The sequence below is a fragment of the Microcaecilia unicolor genome, chromosome 6, assembly GCF_901765095.1.
Source record: "Microcaecilia unicolor chromosome 6, aMicUni1.1, whole genome shotgun sequence".
NCBI classification, from domain to species: Eukaryota; Metazoa; Chordata; class Amphibia; order Gymnophiona; family Siphonopidae; genus Microcaecilia; species Microcaecilia unicolor.
In genome coordinates this window covers 3,935,145-3,956,209 of record NC_044036.1, presented here as the reverse complement: position 1 = coordinate 3,956,209, position 21,065 = coordinate 3,935,145, and the positions used below count along the sequence as shown (strand labels likewise).

At 45.1% G+C, this 21,065-nt stretch overlaps 1 protein-coding gene across 6 annotated transcripts in view; it reads left to right on the top strand.

Annotated features, from left to right (window-relative positions):
* Positions 1 to 21,065, top strand: part of SZT2 (SZT2 subunit of KICSTOR complex) — a 484,798-nt gene that overhangs the window by 63,770 nt on the left and 399,963 nt on the right. For all 6 annotated transcript variants that reach the window (XM_030207429.1, XM_030207428.1, XM_030207430.1 and 3 more), the window contains exons 7-9: positions 4,181 to 4,391; positions 5,205 to 5,375; positions 13,683 to 13,914. In XM_030207429.1, the coding sequence (XP_030063289.1) occupies positions 4,181 to 4,391; positions 5,205 to 5,375; positions 13,683 to 13,914 (614 nt within the window). The remainder of the gene's footprint in view (positions 1 to 4,180; positions 4,392 to 5,204; positions 5,376 to 13,682; positions 13,915 to 21,065) is intronic.

Sequence of the window (21,065 nt, the reverse complement as noted above, 5' to 3'; positions counted from 1 at the left end):
ACCAACGTCTTATACAGGGGTATTAAAACCTCTTTTCTGCTGCTGGTCACACCTCTCTCTATACAGCCTAGCAATCTTCTAGCTACGGCCACCGCTTTGTCACACTGTTTCGTCGCCTTCAGGTCCTCAGATACTACCACCCCAAGATCCCTCTCCCCATCCGTACCTATCAGACTCTCCCCGCCTAACACATACGTCTCCCTTGGATTTCTACTCCCTAAATGCATCACTTTGTATTTCTTCGCATTGAATTTTAATTGCCAAACATTAGACCATTCTTCTAGCTTCCGCAGATCTTTTTTCATGTTTTCCACTCCCTCATGGGTGTCCACTCTGTTGCAAATCTTGGTGTCATCCGCAAAAAGGCAAACTTTATCTTGTAACCCTTCGGCAATGTCCCTCACAAATATATTGAATAGAATCGGCCCCAGCACCGATCCCTGAGGCACTCCACTACTCACCTTTCCCTCCTCCAAGCGAACTCCATTTACCACCACCCTCTGGCGTCTGCCCGTTAACCAGTTCCTAATCCAGTTCACCACTTTGGGTCCTATCTTCAGCCTGTTTAGTTTATTCAAGAGCCTCCTGTGGGGAACCGTGTCAAAAGCTTTGCTGAAATCTAAGTAGATTACGTCCATAGCATGTCCTTGATTTAATTCTCCGGTCACCCAGTCAAAGAATTCAATGAGATTCGTTTGGCACAATTTCCCTTTGGTGAAACCATGTTGTCTCGGATCTAGCAACTTATTTGCTTCTAGGAAATTCACTATCCTTTCCTTCAGCATCGCTTCCATTACTTTTCCAATAATCGAAGTGAGGCTTACCGGCCTGTAGTTTCCAGCTTCTTCCCTATCACCACTTTTGTGAAGAGGGACTACATCCGCCGTTCTCCAATCCCTCGCCTCACCCTATGCGTGAAATAAACTTCCTGAGCCCCTACGCCAAGCCCCCTCCCTACCCATCTTCAAATCCTTGCTCAAAGCCCACCTCTTCAATGTTGCTTTCGGCACCTAACCTTTTACCTTTCAGGAAAAATCGGACAGAGACGCAAAATCAGCCCCATGGTATGATGAAGAACTGAAAGTAGCAAAAACCCTTTGCAGAAGACTAGAACAAGCATGAACGAAAAACAAAAATTAATCAAACAAAACTGCTTGGAAATTTGCTTGAAATAGGGTCAAGATCAAAATGAGACAGACTAAAAGGAAATACTACGTAGAACATATAGGTTAGACCATAAGGACACAAAAAATACTATACAAAATTATAATTAACATAATAAATACCAAGCCTCTGATAATGGCAAACGAGAACCCCTATTAGTATGCAAACTTGCCAGATTCTTCGAAGAGAATATCCTCAACCTAAGGAACACCCTAACACTAAACAACACAAACTTCGAAACCCTCATAGACGAAAATAATTCACAACATAATTAACTTCCGCAAAGCACTGAAGACACATCTCTTTATCATGATATTTATTTATTTATTTTATTTATTGCATTTGTATCCCACATTTTCCCACCTGTTTGCGGGTTCAATGTGGCTTTAATACATTGTGTTGATGGAAATACAATTTGTTACAACTCGATTATGATTACATGTGAGGGGTTAGGTTAAAACAAAGTCTACGTATCGCTAAGGGGAATAAGACAATGGAGCAGAACGATGGAACAATGAAAGAGCAACAGACATTGATAGGATTACATAATAATAGCGTTCGGGTATAACCTTATTACCTGTAGATTAAGGTGTAAGTGTGTTAAGATTACGGGGGATGAGAGTATAGATGGGAAAGTATAGATGCATTACTGAAATCGTGAGTGGACTTCATGTGTTTTGATCCTTTCGATAGATTTTTTCGAAAAGATAAGTCTTCAGTAATTTGCGGAAGTCGGTCAGCTCGTAGGTCGCCTTCAGGTTACGTGGCAGTTTATTCCAGAATTGAGTGCTCATATAGGAAAAGGTGGATGCGTGCAGCACTTTGTATTTTATGCCTTTGCAATTGGGGAAGTGGAGGTTGAGGAAAATTCGGGATGATCTTTTAACGTTTCTGGGTGGTAGGTCCATCAAGTCAGACATGTAGGCTGGGGCTTCACCATGAATGATTTTGTGGACTAGTGTGCATACTTTAAAAGTGATGCGTTCCTTGAGTGGGAGCCAGTGTAGGCTCGTAAGGGTTTCGCACTTTCGTATTTTGGTTTCCCGAAGATGAGTCTGGCTGCTGTGTTCTGGGCTGTTTGAAGTTTTCTCAGTATTTGCTCTTTACAACCTGCGTGTATAGTGAGTTGCAGTAATCCAGATGGCTGAGTACGAGTGATTGCACTAGGCTGCGGAAGATGGATCTTAGGAAGAATGGTCTTATTCTTTTCAGTTTCCACATGCTGTAAAACATCTTTTTGGTTGTGTTGTTTGCGTGAGTTTCGAGTGTTAGGTGTTGGTCAATAGTGACTCCAAGGATATTTAAAGTTTCTGAAATAGGGAGATTTAGTTTTGGTGTGTTTATAGCGGTGAATTCATTCCTGTTGTATTGGGAGGTAAGTATCAGGCATTGAGTTTTTTCTGCATTCAGTTTCAATCGGAATGCAACTGCCCAGGTGTTCATGATGTGTAAGCTTTGGTTGATTTCATTAAGGATTTCTTAAGGATATACCATAAAGACTCATGGTTGAACCATAATTAACCATCATTTACTTTAACAATCGGAGCATTTTCTCCCTATACTGTAATGGTTAATTTGATTATGTCATTCATGTTCAATGTGTGATACCTATTGTATGTTCTTCCCTTTGTTACTTGACTGTTCACTTTATCATCCATGTTATATATCTATTACCAATTGTATCTTTACTCTGAAATGGCATAAGTCATGACAGAAAATTGTAAGCCACATTGAGCCTGCAAATAGGTGGGAAAATGAGGGATATAAATGCAATAAATAGATAAAATAAACTCGACCACCCTACAGGAGAAGCCCCAGAGGACAGGACATGGACCACCTTCACACAACTCACAACTGAGACAGTAGCACAAGTGTTAAAAAAAAAATTCTCCCGCCTACTGCATGCTAGATACATGTCCCAACCACATAATGAAAGCCACCCTTGATAGATTCATAGACCACCTCACCTCCCATCTGAAATACATGTTCCAGAAAGGCCGATTCCTACAGGAAAAAGGCAACATACTGTTCACACCAATCCGAAAAGATGTCAAGAAAAAAAATTTCAATTCCTCTGTATCTTGTATGAGATATGTACAATTCTGATCAACACAATACTCAAGGTGCAGTTGCAATACAATGGCATTATGATATTCTGTTTTGTTCTTCATTTCTTTCCTAATAATTTCTAACATCCTGTTTGCTTTCTTAGTCTCCCATCCCAAGTGCACACATACATGAGCACACATTCTCCCCTTTCACACTTGAACAGTGGACAGAAAATGTGCAGTCAGCAAATAAAAGGTAACTGAAAAAATGGATCAATTAGAAAACTAACTAAACATTTGTTTGCTTTCTAAAAAGTACCTGGGAAGATCAGGATATATAGTTGTACACTGAGCCTCAAGCAAAAAGATCCTGCTTTCTTTTCTTCCTGGCTAGGACTGAACTCAAAACCAGTAACTGCTATTTAGCTTCAAACTCCAGGCCAATCAGAGCCCAGAACACATTTAAAAAATATACTGTATCTTGCATCTTGCTTCCAGTTTGTGTTAAACTAAAGAAAAGAGCATTCATTCTCTGTAACATCTTTACAGCAGAGAAACACCACCTGCTGGCCAGATAGGAGAAATACACTTCAAGACATAATTAATGCAGGAAAATATCTAATACAGTTTACAGGCTTAAAACACTGTTTCTTCACAGCACCTCTCTACTGTTCTTCTCTTCCCTTGATTAACTGTATTATGGCAGCTCTTTGTCCTTCTCCTCCTCTCCTTTGACTAACTGTATGATAGCTTTCTGCCCTTCTCCTCCTCCTATGGTTAGCTGCATGACAACAAAACTTCTTCTCTTTTGTACTTTTCTGTATGACGGCAGCACGCTTCCCTTTGCCTATCTATGCTCACTTGAGGACAGGACTCCTGTTTCCTCCCTCTCCCTTTTCTTTGTGTTTATGGTTGCTGGACTCCTGCTTCCTTTCCACTCTAAATATTGTTCTACTGGTTGGTTGCAGGTGGGCGGAGTCTACTCCTATGATTGCAGCTTCGGGCACGTTCCTAATGTGGAACTGATGAAGTTCATTGCTATGGCAACCTTTGGGTCTTATTTGTCCAGTTGTCCTGAGATTGATGATGGAAGCCTAGATATGAATGTGTACCACAAGTCTTTCCTCCTGTATTCCTTCCTTAGGACTGGAGACTCTTTGAACCCGGAGTATTATTGTGGTGAGTATCAAACCAAGCTGTCCTCTAAAGACTTCTGAGGGCTGTGTAACATCAGACTCATCAGATTTTAGTGTCAGGTTTTGGAGATGTTTTAGAGATATGAGGCAGGGTGTGTATGTATGTACTGTATCCATCACATGATTCTTCTTAAGCCAGTAGTCATGGGATAAAGTGGCATGGTTTAAGAAAGAAGGTGAAATGTTGAAAACCACTAGGTTAACAAAATTCTAATTAAAAAAAAACCATTTATTGAGTTTTTGTGAATAAAACATTGAGTTAACATTATTGAGGACCTATGATTATTAATTTGAGAGGTTGATGCTGATTGCGATGGTTTGCTTAATTGATTATTAATATTTACTTTAGTTTTAAATGTTGTAATTTGTAAGATTCATGCATATGTGTCATATTGGCCTGTTCCTTCCCTACTTTGTAGTTGCATATGAAGGTCTGTGCATATATGTCCACCTGCACGTTTGTTCTGCACATGACACTGTGTTTGCACAGAGTTTTCAAAGGCCATTTACTTATATAAACAGCTATTTGAAAATTGTCTGTCCTGCGTGATGTTCTCCATGACTCCCTATGACCGTGGTGATGCTCTCAAGGTAGGCTTGGGGGAAGATTAAAACAACACAGCTAGTTTTGCATTATTTTAGCAGGTAAAGCAGGTGCAAATTGAAGTGAAAACTGAAGGTAAAAAGTACCCACGGTAGTTTCAAAGAATAATTTATGTAAGAGCTTATCTGTATCTTTCTACTTGTTTTCTGTTGGTAGTAATGAGTTACTAATAGTGAATATGTTTCTGTGCAGTGTCCCAGCACAAGCTCTTTAATGAGCACTTGATATCAGCAAGCAGTAACCCAGCTCTGGCCCTGAGGAGGAAGAAGCACACAGAGAAAGAAGTTCACGCTGATCTTGTTAGTGTGGTGTCTGTTCGCCTGCGGGAGGGTTACAGCATCCGAGAGATCAGCCTTGCTAAAGGTGACAATCCTCACTGACAGAAGGGCACACTTTCTCTCTTCTGCTTCTTGGGGTCCTACACACTTGTCAAGAACTGATAAATACATGAAGCGTTGTGATTCATGGACCCCCTTGTGGCAGTAATAGTGAATGCATGAGGCATCCAAGGTTTCAGTTTCTCATTTGTCAGGTACCTCACAGCACGTTAGACTTTTTTGTGAAAGGAGGTTGCACGTACTGTAATTCTTCTTTGAATAGGCTCATGCTGACTCTTTTTCACATTTATTTACGTTTAACTCGTGCCTTTCCTTTGGTACCGTGAGACTAGTTACTTTCAAGCACAACAGTTCACAAAGAGCCTCATTTACTAATGTTTGTTGACACTATATCTCAAATTGTTGCAGTTTAACCTGAATTACTCAACACAAGCCCCATTATTATCAATGGGGTCCATTTACTAATAACTCATGTTAATTGCATTAATACACAGTGACATAGTAAATGACGGCAGATAAAGACCTGTACAGTCCATCCAGTCTGCCCAACAAGATAAACTTATTTTACACGGTAAAATGCTTATTAAGTGCAAATTAACAAATGCTTTAACACACACTAGTAAATCTACCTTAAGTTTTGGGCAAAATAAAATAAAAAATTAAAGTGACATTTATTGGAACCTTGCAAACCCATTGGTTGTGGGAAGAGCGGCCATCTTCGGCAGCCTTCTGAAGTAACTCTGTCTCAAAATCTTTAGCAGAGCAGACTGCCTGCCTGCTTTCATTGCTAGTTCTTACAGGAAGGTCCTGTCAGTGGAAAGGGGTCCTTCGTAGTGTGTTAGTAATCTGACAGGAATACCTGGGAGCAGGGGTTTCATTTTCCTTAGGTTTTGGGAGGACTTTCTCAAGTATCTTACATTTTAGTGCTTTGAAGGGAGCTTAGAAAATAGTACTTCAGCTCCCAGCTGTAGATTACCTGGTGGCATAGCAAGTGAAACTCCCCTATGAAGACTTGCAGTTCGGTCAGTCTTTAGCACCTAGAGGTGGCTCCCTATTGGAGAAGTGTATGCTCCTGGTGTCCATAAGTTCTGGCCCTTCACTGGTCTCGGTTTTATGAAGAGAATTGTCTTTTGTTTAATTCCTATGCTCCGGGGTCCCTGAACATGGTGAATTTTTTTTCCCTAAGGGCCCTGACCCCCCATGGAGGGGTCTTAAGAACCTGCAAGATCTTCTTTTTTGATCAAGGTTTTAAGGCTCTGATTTAAGTGCAGTGAGCTTCTCTGCAAGCAGACCTGCACTCTTGTTTTCCCAAGGTAAGTGGGGAAACAGCTAAGTTTTGCCTGAGGGGGATAAGTTCCAATGATGTTTTCACAGATACCACCATTCCAGTGGATAGTAGTATTCCTAGCTGGAATTGTTCAGGAAGCAGACTTTTTATCTCTCCCCTACCTCTTAAGTGCAAAGTGCAGCACAAATGTTCTAATGCTTGTGTGTGTGCTGGATCCAGCATGGTACTTTTGGATAATTTGAGGAATTGGTGGATTCTGAGCATCAGGATGCACCATATAGACTCCAATTTCTTGTGGCTTCTGCAGGAGGTGGACCACTAACAGCTTCAGCCATTCTCCTTTTTTAGATTAGCAAAGGGGATTGCGGTTTTCTCTTTGAGCATTCATCTTAGTAGATGACCTTTTGAAAGCAAAATTCTTTTCAGGGAAGATCTGGGAACCTGAGTGAATATCTTGGAGAAGTCCAAGCCTTCTAATTCCTGAGACAAACCCAAGCCTATTACTGCAGCAACTTGTTTCCCTTGGCTGTGCATTGCGAAGCCCTGCCCACCAGTAACGTCATCAACGTTCTAACACCTTAGGTTGCTTATATCCCACATTTTCCCACTCATGCAGGCGCAATGTGGCTTACAGAAAGTTAAGTAAAAATTACAAAGTTAAAAGCGTAGAAAAGTATACAAGAAGGGTTCAAAGGGGCACTCGTAATGGGTGTGTCACCCACCTTAGTGGGCAACTTTGTGGGTAACTTTAGAGTTGATTAGAATGAGGCAATATAAGTGACTTGTTATATTAAGATTTGTTTGGTCTGGAATAAAGTAATCTGTGTTGCTTGATCTGATAAGGGATGAGATGTTTGATGAATGTTCTACTACAGAAACATGGTTATGTGAGGAGGATGTTGTTTTGATGAATCAATTGTGCCCTGTGTCGTACTCTGCATTATTTCAAGTGAGAGAGGGAAGGGGAGAGGGTGTGGTGTTGATGATTTTTAACAATAACTTTTGGTGGTTGGGAGGCGGGGATAGTGCTGGGCGGACTTATACGGTCTGTGCCCTGAAAAGGACAGGTATAAATCAAGGTAAGGTATACACATATGAGTTTATCTTGTTGGGCAGACTGGATGGACCGTGCAGGTCTTTTTCTGCCGTCATCTACTATGTTACTATGTTTACTAAAATGGAACGTGTCCAGCTGGAGGGTGTTAAGATTTTGGTATTGGTCTCTTCTGTCTCTTCTATGCTGAATTTAGTAATTTATTATCCTGCTATAGGATTATTCACCTTAGATTGAATGGTTAGCGGGTTTGGTGTTACCTTTTATTCAAGACAATTTTGTTGGGAGATTTCAGTTTGAGGATTGATACTGCTAACTCTGATGATATAGTTTGAAATTTTTTTATGACTGTGTAATCATCAATAGAAACAAAACAAAATAAAACATGGAAAAGAAAATAAGATGATACCTTTTTTATTGGGCATAATTTAATACATTTCTTGATTAACTTTCGAAGGTTGCCCTTCTTCGTCAGATCGGAAATAAGCAAATGTTGGTAGATGACAGTATATATAAGTGAAACATCAAAGCATTTCAGTGACAGTCTAACAGGATGGGGGTGGAGACAGGAAGAGTCGGGTGGATGAGGGACATGGAGATAGGAGGCTGACAAAGCAATACAATTTTAAGGTTTATAAAGGGCTAGAAAATCCAGATCTTTGTTAAGTCCTGTCTGGTGGGTGTCAAAATATTTAATCATTCTGACTTCAAAGGTCTTACGTTCCTGTTCTTACCATGAAATCACTGGTACAGTGTTCTGGTTTTGTAAATTGCTGCCCCACAGAGGTGACATCCTGATTGGTACTAGCATTTTCCATATGGTGTCTAAGTAAATTAAATCTCTTCTTTAGCATATGACTTGTTTCTCCAATGTAGCAGCCTTCGTTGCATTTTTTACACTGAATGATATATACCACATTGGAAGATGAGCACGTGAAAGATTCCTTAATGTTGAATATTTTTTCTTTGTGAATGACCGTGGGGTCCTGTGAAATGTTTTGACATAGTTTGCAGCTGAATATATTGCAAGGGATGTGTGCCATTCTCTTCTTTTTGAGTCTGTGTTGGGAGCTTACTTCTGATGAGCTTGTGTTTTAAGTTGGGTGGCTGTCGGAAGGCCAGCACTGGTGGGGGTGGGAATATCTCTTTCAGTAATTCATCCTCCTGGAGTAGAGGCTGCAGATCTTTTATGATTTTTCTTAATTTTTCCAGCTCTGGGTTGTATGTCACTATAAGGGGGGGATTCTGTCTGTGGCTTTTTTTTCTTTGTACTGTAGCAGATTTTCCCTGGGTGTTTTGAGGGAGGAGTCAATATTCTTGGAGATTATTTTGGGGTTGTAGCCTTTTTGTTCGAAGGATGCAGTCAGGATTTCAAGGTGTCTGTTTCTGTCTCCTGGGCCAGAGCAGATACGGTGGTACCTTGTGGCTTGGCTGTAAATAATGACTTGGAAAGTATTTCTCCTGGTAGCAGTTATCTCAGCCAGAAGTATCAGTGAGTTTCAAGTATTGGTCACGTTCACACAGTTTCAACACAATAAGATAGTCTTAAAGTCGCATCCTAAGTTCCAATGCACAGCTTTCCAGATCAATGAAGCAGGAGTTTTGCAGCCAACCAAAACCTCAACCCATATATATATGCAGATGATGTCACAATTTACATTCCGTTCAAACAAGACCTAAAGGAAATCACCAACGAAATCAACCAAAGCTTCCAAATCATGAACTCCTGGGCGGACGCATTTCAACTAAAACTCAACGCAGAAAAAACCACAGTGTCTCACAACACAACACAAATCAATTCACCTCCATAATCACCCCTAACTTTTCCCTCCCGTCTCAAATAGTCTGAAAATTCTGGGAGTTACCATTAATCGAAATCTCACACTCGAAACTCATGCAAAGAATACAACTAAGAAAATGTTCCACTCCATGTGGAAACTCAAAAGAGTAAAACCTTTCTTCCCAAGAGCCATCTTCCGGAACCTGGTACAATCAATGGTACTAAGTCACTTGGACTATTGCAATGCACTCTACGCTGGATGTAAGGAACAGAACATCAAGAAACTTCAAACAGCCCAAAATACTACAGCCAGACTTATATTTGGTAAAACAAAATGTGAAAGTGCAAAACCCTTATGAAAGAAAGTACACTGGCTCCCACTCAAAGAATGCATCACGTTCAAGATCTGTACGACCATTCATAAAATCATTTACGGAGATGCCCCGACCTACATGCTGAATCTCGTGGACCTACCACCCAGAAATGCTAAAAGATCTTCCCACACCTTTCTTAACCTACACTTCCCCAGCTGTAAAGGATTGAAATACAAACTAGCACATGCGACCAGCTTCTCCTACATGAGTACGCAATTATGGAATGCTCTCCCCACGCACTTGAAAACAATCAAAGAATTAACCAAATTCCGCAAAGCCCTGAAAACCTACCTCTTCAACAAGGCCAACCACGAGAACCCTTAACTAACTCTAACACAAAAACTTTCCACCTGTATCCAGAATGTATCTTTAATAACTGCTTGACCAGACCCTCCTGTCTTCTTTGACTTCTTTGTAACAACAGTTGTATTACCCTGGTATGGCAATGCCATAACAGCTCTTTGTAAGCCACATTGAGCCTGCAAAAATGTGGGAAATGTGGGATACAAGTGCAATAAATAAATAAATAAATAAATAAATAAGCCTCATAAATATCTATGTGATAATGACCTATTACATTCTGCCTAAAATTAAGAGTCCACGAGAGAATCTACACAGCGCTTCATCTCTTTTGAATCCAGCAGTGAAATATACATTAGCAAATTGGCTAGCATTATGCAATTTAATTTGATTACAGTCAAGTTGGTATTCCTCTGAGTAGCACATATTTAGTTTAACATACCTTAAACATTTTAATGTGTACAATATCAGTGCATGTTAACTTATGAATTAATGTGTATACAATCAGTTTGGACACATTAGGAAGTCTTTCATGTGTGTTAATTTTTTCTTAAAATGAAAATAAATGCGTAGTGATACACGGCCTTGATTCAAGATGGCGTTCGTGAGAGGAGGTGTGCTTTGAACGCTCTTGCTCCTCCACTGTGCCTTGCTAAGCTTTCTTTCTTATCCCTTGATTTATGGGAAAAAGAAAGGAGAAGACTGGGGCTAAAGCCTCCTCTAGCCCTGGCAATATCCCAGCTACGTGACAGACTACGATGGAATCCATACATTACCTCTCAGAATGGGACAAAAGATGCAGATACATACTAGACGAAATAGCACCCTTACAAATAAGAACTTCATGTAGACACAACTCGACACCGTGGTTCAATGAAGAATTGAAAAAACTAAAAACACAATCTAGGAAACTGGAATGCGCATGGAAAAAAATAAAAGACGAACACACACTCAACACATGGAAACAACTACAAAGGAAATACAAATACGCAATCAGGCAGAGCAAAAGGTTGTACTACAAAACTAAAATTGGCCCAGACTTCAAAAACATGAAGAAACTATACCATCTCGTGAGCAAACTACTAGTCACAACGCCTGTCACAACAACCAACACTGACATCCCATCTGCAGACAACCTTGCTAAATATTTCAACGAAAAAATCGTAAACCTACACAAAACCCTACCTCAGAACAACATGGACATAGAAAACTTCATTAATGTTCTAGACCCCTGATGAATAAATACCCTGCTGGCCGAATATGGTCAAATTTTGCTCTATTCAGCGTCGACACAGTTACCCAGGCGATTAAAAAATACTCTGGACCCCTGCACCAGTCACCTAATACAATCTACCCCCACCGCTTCATAATAGATCTCACATCCCACTTAAACTTCATGCTTCAACAGGGTATCTATCCTCAAGAAAAAGGCAACATCGTGCTCACTCCAATACCATAAGACACCAAGAAAAAAAACAAACGACATCACCAACTACCGCCCAGTAGCATCTATCCCATTAGTAGTCAAACTAATGGAAGGACTGGTGACCAAACAACTCAATGACTACATAAACAAATTCACTATACTACATGAGTCACAATCAGGATTTCGATCCCTACACAGCACTGAAACAGTACTACTCACTCTCCTAACCAAATTCAAGCAGGAAATAGCAATAGGCAAGAGCATTTTCCTCCTCCAATTTGACATGTCAAGTGCATTCGACATGGTTAACCATAACATATTGCTAAGACTCCTAGAATATTTCAGAATCAGTGGTGGCACTCTCAATTGGATTAAGGGTTTTCTAACCACAAGAACATATCAAGTGAAATCAAAAACAAACATATCGTCACTGTGGAAACCAGGCTGCGGAGTACTGCAAGGATCACCACTATCACCGATCCTTTTCAACCTCATGATGACTCCACTAGCCAAGACCCTATCCATCCAAGGCCTCAACCCATTTATCTACGCTGATGACGTTACATTATACATCCCATACAGGGGGAATGGGACGCTTTTCTCCAAAGCGGGGCAACGGAGGGTTAAGTGACTTTACCCAGAGTCTCAAGGAGCGGGAATCGATCCCAGTTCCCCAGGACCAAAGTCCGTTGCACTAACCACTAGGCTACACCGCCCTCCCTGCCCATCTTTAAGTCCTTACTCAAAACCCATCTCTTCTCCCTTGCTTTTGGCGCCTAACCACCTTCCCCATTCATGATACACTGACTACACTGACTACATAGTTTGTTACCTTTAGATTGTAAGCTCTCTTGAGCAGGGACTGTCCTTCCCCATGTTTTAACTTGTACAGCGCTGCGTAACCCTAGTAGCGCTATAGAAATGCTAAGTAGTAGTAGTAGTACATCCCATACAAACATGATCTGGCGGAAATCACCGATGAAATCAAGCTATGCTTAAACATCATGAACTCATGGGCAAATGCATTCCAACTAAAACTCAATTCAGAAAAAACACACTGTCTCATCATCTCATCCCAATACAATACTTACAAACCCCCAAACATTAACACCCCAGGATACACCTTCCCTGTCTGACAGGCTGAAAATTCTCGGAGTAACAATCGGCCATAACCTATCACTAGAGATCCAAGCAAAATCCACCATAAAGAAAATGTTTCTCTCAATGTGGAAACTCAAACGCATAAAACCATTCTTCCTGAGAGAAATATTTCATAACCTGGTACAGTCCATAGTACTAAGCCACGAAGATTATTGTAATGGAATCTATGCGGGAAGGATCAAATCATAAAGAAACGTCAGACCGCCCAAAACAGAGCAGCCAGGCTTATATTTGGGAAAACACGGTTTGACAGCACCAAACCACTCCGAGAAAAATTGCACTGGCTACCAATCAAAGAACGTATCACTTTCAAAATCTGCACGACTGTCCATAAAATTATTTACGGCGCAGCACTGGGATACATGACAGACCTCATTGACCTGCCAACCAGAAACATTACAAAATCTGCATGATCATACCTAAACCTCCATTACCCAAGCAGCAAAGGACTCAAATACAAATCCACCTATGCAACCAGCTTTTCCTACCTAAGCGCACAACTAGGAATGCTGCCAAAAGCAGTAAAAACTACGCTCGCCCACCTAAATTTTCGGAAAGCACTAAAGACAGACCTGTTCAGAAGAGCACACCCCACCGATCCAACATAAAAATGACTGTTCACTTGCAACACAATGCAACCAAAGACCGTAACGAACATTACCTGACTCTTCTGCCCCCTTTTCCTCTCTAAGCTCCCCCAACTGTATCTACCATACATGTACCTCATTCTACCACAATATCTCTTTGTATTCATTCATACCATGTATTTGTTCAGACCGTAATCGGCAACGCCGTTAACGGTTATATGTAAGCCACATTGAGCCTGCAAAAGGTGGGAAAATGTGGGATACAAATGTAACAAATAATAATAATAATGGGAATGATGCAGGTAACAAGGTCTGTGTGTGAATGATGAAATGAGCCCAGGCTCTTTTCTTTCCTTGTACAGGGGAGTCTCTGCTGGAGGTGAAGCTGGTCCTTCTATGGAAACATAACATGCGCATTGAATACTTGGCAGTGGCAGCATGGCCTTTAGACCCATCTAAGCGCAGCACCTCGGTTGAGGTGACAATGGAGGGGAGTTATGACATTCTCCATGACATCAGCTGCACAATGAGGAAGCCAATCACCAGTCTGTACCGTACCAGTGTCATCCGTCGCTTCTGGAATACTCTACAGAGGTAGATCAGGATACCTTCCAGTCACAACACCCCCTTCTCTTCTCTCCTGTGTTCAGTTGGTTCTAGACTACGTGTTCTTTTGGCTTCTAGGTTGAGTTTTATTGAGTTTACAGTTAATGTGTTTTATCTTGGTTGACAATAATTTAGACTTTTTTAATTTTTAACTTGTGCTTAGGGTTAAGGGGTTTGATTTGATGAGTTTAATCTAGTGTAAATAAGGATTCTCCGAGGACAAGCAGGCTGCTTGTTCTCACTGATGGGTGACGTCCACGGCAGCCCCCTCCAATCGGAAACTTCACTAGCAAAGGCCTTTGCTAGCACTCGCGCGCCGATGCGCACCGTGCATGCGCGGCCGTCTTCCCGCCCGAACCGGCTCGTGTTCGTCAGTCTTCTTTTGTCCGCGCTCGGGACGGTCGTGTTTTGCCGCCGTTTCGTGCCCCTCAAGTTGACCTCGCGCGTCTTTGCGATTTTCGCAAAAAAAAAAAAAGAGACCTTTACGGTCTTTGCCCCTTTCCCGTGTTTCCAGCTTTTTCCGCGCGTAAGTTTCCTTTCGCTTCAGGACCGGCCTATTTGGCCTCGGTATGGGTTTTTTCTCCCTTCTTTTTGGTGCCTTTTGTCATCATCGCAAATTTTGATTTCGCTGGCATGATTTTTCCGCCCATGTCATCAAAGTCTTCCAGCGGCTTCAAGAAGTGCACCCAGTGCGCCCGGGTAACCTCGCTCACTGATAGGCACGCTTCGTGTCTTCAGTGTCTGGGGGCTGGGCACCGCCCGCAGGCCTGCAGTCATTGTGCTCTTTTGAAAAAGAGGACTCAGGTAGCGAGATTGGCCCATTGGAACGCGTTGTTCTTGGGCTCTTCGACGACTACAGCACGGGACGCATCGAGTGCATCGACGTCGACAGCATCGAAGTCTTCGACCTCTGCATCGACTGCATCGAGGCCTCTACCTCCTTCATTGTCGGTACCGAGACATCGAAAGGCTGCATCGACGTCGGTGGTATCGGGGGCCTCCATTATTGCTGATGTCGTCGGACGGTGGTGCTTTGTCTGGAGTGCAGGTGAGGGCTGTCCATTCCCCTGCTGGTGGCGGTGAGCCTTCGGGTGGGTCTCCCCCTGCCCTGAGGGCTCCTGCGGTACAGCCCCCTCCCCCCCCCCGAGATTAACCTTCTTCGGCCTCGGCCCCGAGGAAGCGACGGTTGGATTCTACGTCCTCCTCGTCGGTACCGAGAAGCTCCGGTGACATGCTTCGCTTGAAAAAGTCAAAGAAGCATCGTCACCGGTCTCCTTCCCGTCTCGGTACCGAGAGCTCTGGGTTGCCGAGGCAGTCGACACCCAGTAGGCATCGGCACCGGGAGGACCGCTCATCCTCTGTTCAGGAGGTGTCGATGCGCTCCCCCTTGGACAGCCCGGAACCGCCTCCATGCCCGGAACAGACTCTGACCTCAACGCCTGCATCGGCTTCACAGTCTTTCTCCACAGCCGCTCTGCACGAGAGTCTCCGGGCCGTTCTTCCAGAGATTCTGGGAGAGCTGTTGCGCCCTTCTCCTCCGGTACCGGGGGTGCTTGCGCCGCCAGTATTGTCGAGTGAGGCGACGGCTGGCCCCTTGCCCGGGGTGAGGTCTCTGATGACGGTACCGCTTGCGGTGCCGACTACGGCCGCCTGCCAGGCAGACTCCCGGACGACGTCGGCGGAGGGAGCTTCGCCGGTGCTGCCGAGGGAGTCCACCTCTCGACACTCCTACCGTGGCCGTGTTTCCACGGAGTCGAGTCGGGCACGGCTTCAGACGCAGGTTCGTGAACTTGTGTCTGATACCGTTGGTGAGGCCTCGTGGGAGGAGGAGGAGGACATCAGATATTTCTCTGACGAGGAGTCTGATGGCCTTCCTTCTGATCCCACTCCCTCCCCTGAAAGGCAGCTTTCTCCTCCCGAGAGTCTGTCTTTCGCGGCCTTTGTCCGGGAGATGTCTACGGCCATCCCCTTCCCGGTGGTTGTGGAGGATGAGCCCAGGGCTGAAATGTTTGAGCTCTTGGACTATCCTTCTCCACCTAAGGAAGCGTCCACAGTACCCATGCATCATGTCCTAAAAAAGACATTGCTGGCGATCTGGACCAAGCCTCTAACTAATCCCCACATTCCCAAGAAGATCGAATCCCAGTATCGGATCCATTGGGATCCAGAGCTGATGCGCACTCAGTTGCCTCACGACTCTGGTGTGGTGGATCTGGCCCTAAAGAAGGCTAAGAGTTCTAGAAAGCATGCTTCGGTGCTCCCGGGCAAAGACTCTAGAACCTTAGACTCCTTTGGGAGGAAGGCCTATCATTCCTCTATGCTCGTGGCCAAGATTCAGTCCTACCAGCTCTACACGAGCATCCATATGCGGAACAATGTGCGGCAGTTAGCGGGCTTGGTGGACAAGCTCCCCCCTGAGCAAGCCAAGCCGTTTCAGGAGGTGGTCAGGCAGCTGAAGGCAAGCAGAAAATTCCTGGCCAGAGGGGTATATGATACCTTTGATGTTGCGTCCAGGGCTGCTGCTCAAGGTGTGGTGATACGCAGACTCTCATGGCTGCGTGCCTCCGACCTGGAGAATAGGATCCAGCAGCGGATTGCGGACTCTCCTTGCCGAGCGGACAACATTTTTGGAGAAAAGGTCGAACAGGTGGTAGAACAGCTCCACCAGCGGGATACCGCTTTCGACAAATTCTCCCGCCGGCAGCCTTCAGCATCTACCTCCTCAGGTAGATGTTTTTATGGGGGAAGGAGGGCTGTTCCCTACTCTTCTGGTAAGCGTAGGTACAACCCTCCCTCACGACAGCCTGTGGCCCAGGCTAAGCCCCAGCGCGCTCGCTCTCGTCAGCAGCGTGCGCCTCAGCAAGGCCCCACGGCTCCCCAGCAAAAGCAGGGGGCGAGCTTTTGACTGGCTCCAGCAGAGCATAGCCGACATCAACGTGCCCGTGCCGGGCGACCTGCCGGTCGGAGGGAGGTTGAAAGTTTTTCACCAAAGGTGGCCTCTTATAACCTCCGACCGTTGGGTTCTTCAAATAGTCCGGCAAGGGTACACCCTCAATTTGGCCTCCATGCCTCCAAATTGCCCACCGGGAGCTCAGTCCTACAGCTTCCAGCACAAGCAGGTACTTGCAGAGGAACTCTCTGCCCTTCTCAGCGCCAATGCGGTCGAGCCCGTGCCATCCGGGCAAGAAGGGCTGGGATTCTATTCCAGGTACTTCCTTGTGGAAAAGAAAACAGGGGGGATGCGTCCCATCCTAGACCTAAGGGCCCTGAACAAATATCTGGTCAAGGAAAAGTTCAGGATGCTTTCCCTGGGCACCCTTCTTCCCATGATTCAGGAAAACGATTGGCTATGCTCTCTGGACTTGAAGGACGCCTACACACACATCCCGATATTGCCAGCTCACAGGCAATATCTGCGATTTCGTCTGGGCTCACGTCACTTCCAGTACTGTGTGCTACCCTTTGGGCTCGCCTCTGCGCCCACAGTGTTCACGAAGTGCCTGGCTGTAGTAGCAGCAGCGCTTCGCAGGCTGGGGGTGCACGTATTCCCTTATCTCGACGATTGGCTGGTGAAGAACACATCTGAGGCAGGAGCTCTACAGTCCATGCAGGTGACTATTCGACTCCTGGAGTTACTGGGGTTTGTGATAAATTACCCAAAGTCCCATCTTCTCCCGGTACAGAGACTCAAATTCATAGGAGCTCTGCTGGATTCTCGGACGGCTCGTGCCTATCTTCCGGAGACAAGAGCCAACAATTTGCTGTCTCTCGTCTCCAGGGTACGAGCGTCCCAGCAGGTCACAGCTCAGCAGATGTTGAGATTGCTTGGCCACATGGCCTCCACAGTCCATGTAACTCCCATGGCCCGTCTTCACATGCGATCGGCTCAATGGACCCTAGCTTCCCAGTGGTTTCAGGCTGCTGGGGATCTAGAGGACATGATCCACCTGTCCACGAGTTTTCTCAATTCCCTGCAGTGGTGGACGATTTGGTCCAATTTGACTCTGGGACGCCCTTTCCAAATTCCTCAGCCGCAAAAAGTGCTGACTACGGATGCGTCTCTCCTGGGGTGGGGAGCTCATGTCGATGGGCTTCACACCCAGGGAAGCTGGTCCCTCCAGGAACGCGATCTACAGATCAATCTCCTGGAGTTACGAGCGGTCTGGAACGCTCTGAAGGCTTTCAGAGATCGGCTGTCCCACCAAATTATCCAAATTCAAACAGACAACCAGGTTGCCATGTATTACATCAACAAGCAGGGGGGCACCGGATCTCGCCCCCTGTGTCAGGAAGCCATCAGCATGTGGCTGTGGGCTCGCCGTTACGGCATGATGCTCCAGGCCACATATCTGGCAGGCGTAAACAACAGTCTGGCCGACAGGTTGAGCAGGATTATGCAACCTCACGAGTGGTCGCTCAACTCCAGAGTAGTGTGCCGGATCTTCCAAGTGTGGGGCACCCCCTTGGTAGATCTCTTTGCATCTCGAGCCAACCACAAGGTCCCTCAGTTCTGTTCCAGACTTCAGGCCTACGGCCGACTGGCATCGGATGCCTTCCTCCTGGATTGGGGGGAAGGCCTGCTGTATGCTTATCTTCCCATACCTCTGGTGGGGAAGACTTTGTTGAAACTCAAGCAAGACCGAGGCACCATGATTCTGATTGCTCCCTTTTGGCCGCGTCAGATCTGGTTCCCTCTTCTTCTGGAGTTGTCCTCCGAAGAACCGTGGAGATTGGAGTGTTTTCCGATCCTCATCACACAGGACGAAGGGGCGCTTCTGCATCCCAACCTCCAGTCTCTGGCTCTCACGGCCTGGATGTTGAGAGCGTAGACTTTGCCTCTTTGGGTCTGTCGGAGGGTGTCTCCTGTGTCTTGCTTGCTTCCAGGAAAGATTCCACCAAGAGGAGTTATTTCTTTCTATGGAGGAGATATGCCGTCTGGTGTGACAGCAAGGCCTTAGATCCTCGCTCCTGTCCTACACAGACCCTGCTTGAATACCTTCTGCACGTGTCTGAGTCTGGTCTCAAGACCAAGTCTGTAAGGGTTCACCTTAGCGCAATCAGTGCATACCATTACAGTGTGGAAGGTAAGCCGATCTCAGGACAGCCTTTAGTTGTTCGCTTCATTAGAGGTTTGCTTTTGTCAAAGCTCCCCGTCAAACCTCCTACAGTGTCATGGGATCTCAATGTCATCCTCACCCAGCTGATGAAACCTCCTTTTGAGCCACTGAACTCCTGCCATCTGAAGTACTTGACCTGGAAGGTCATTTTTTTGGTGGCAGTTACTTCAGCTCGTAGAGTCAGTGAGCTTCAGGCCCTGGTAGCCCAGGCCCCTTACACCAAATTTAATCATAAGAGTAGTCCTCCACACTCACCCTAAGTTCTTGCCGAAGGTAGTGTCGGAGTTCCATCTGAACCAGTCAATTATCTTGCCAACATTCTTTTCCCGTCCTCATTCCTGCCCTGCTGAACGTCAGCTGCACACATTGGACTGCAAAAGAGCATTGGCCTTCTATCTGGAGCGGACACAGCCCAACAGACAGTCCGCCCAATTGTTTGTTTCTTTTGATCCCAACAGGAGGGGAGTGGCTGTGGGGAAACGCACCATTTCTAATTGGCTAGCAGATTGCATTTCCTTCACTTACGCCCAGGCTGGGCTGGCTCTTGAGGGTCATGTCACGGCTCATAATGTTAGAGCCATGGCAGCGTCAGTGGCCCACTTGAAGTCAGCCACTATTGAAGAGATTTGCAAAGCTGTGACGTGGTCATCTGTCCACACATTCACATCTCATTACTGCCTGCAGCAGGATACCCGACGCGACAGTCGGTTCGGGCAGTCAGTGCTTCAGAATCTGTTCGGGGTTGAAGAAAAGGCTAGACGAATTTTACATTTAATATAAAATGTTTTTAATTTACTGTATAGCATCAATCGGCTATACAGGAAGCATATCTGGACCAACAAGCAATGTACAGGCACAGAAATCAGAATGCTTAATACACAGATTTCCCGTTGGTCTTATATAGCATTTTTCTTTGGCATCTGACTAATTCTCATACAACATCCCTGTGCAAGTCTCTGAATACCACAAGCTGTTAATCATGTGCAGAACATGCTGCATCTGTTTTCCCTTTATTGCTCCCCCTTCTTTCCCACAGACTTTCTGGAGCCGTGCCTTTGGCTGATGTTTAATGTCCGTCACATTCTTTCTCATGCCTCAGGAGGTTTTAGTGTTAACACAGCTTGTTCTAATCATGGAGCCTTCCACTTCCATTTTTTTAATGCTTTTATTCAACAGGGTTTAGAATCCAACTCCACCCCCCTAGGCCCAATTTTTATTCTGTTCCAGGCTACACTCTCAGTTAGTTGGATAAGTTGTTAGGTCAATCTCAGTTATGTCCTCGCCGTTGCGAGACCCAATTGACCATGTTTGTTGTTTTGAGTGAGCCTGGGGGCTAGGGATACCCCATCAGTGAGAACAAGCAGCCTGCTTGTCCTCGGAGAAAGCGAATGCTACATACCTGTAGAAGGTATTCTCCGAGGACAGCAGGCTGATTGTTCTCACAAACCCGCCCGCCTCCCCTTTGGAGTTGTGTCTTCCCTTCTCTTTGTCTTGCTACATACGGGACTGACGAACAGGAGCCGGTTCGGGCGGGAAGACGGCCGCGCATGCGCGGTGCGCAAGCAAAGGCCTTTGCTAGTGAAGTTTCCGATTGGAGGGGGCTGCCGTGGACGTCACCCATCAGTGAGAACAATCAGCCTGCTGTCCTCGGAGAATACCTTCTACAGGTATGTAGCATTCGCTATACTTGGGATTAGTTTTCATTTTGGGTAGGTTTTGTGGCCTTATGACACTCTTTCCCTTTCATGGTTTTTTTTTCCTGTTTGACTAGCAGGTGGTGTCTGTCCTCTGCACTATAGCTGTAGCAGAGGTTTGTTTTCCTTTTAGCTACATTGCCCAAAAGGGAAAAGTAACCCGTAGTGCCATTGCTCAAACATGCTCAGTGCTAATGCTTCATGCCCTGATTGGTCCTGAAGCCAAGGACCTGGCCCAGAATGTGCTAGAACTCCTCAGTCTCAGTTGGGAGTGTGGAGGGAGTAGACCTCTGTGCAGAAGCCCTGTTCAATTCCTGTGAGCAGTTTT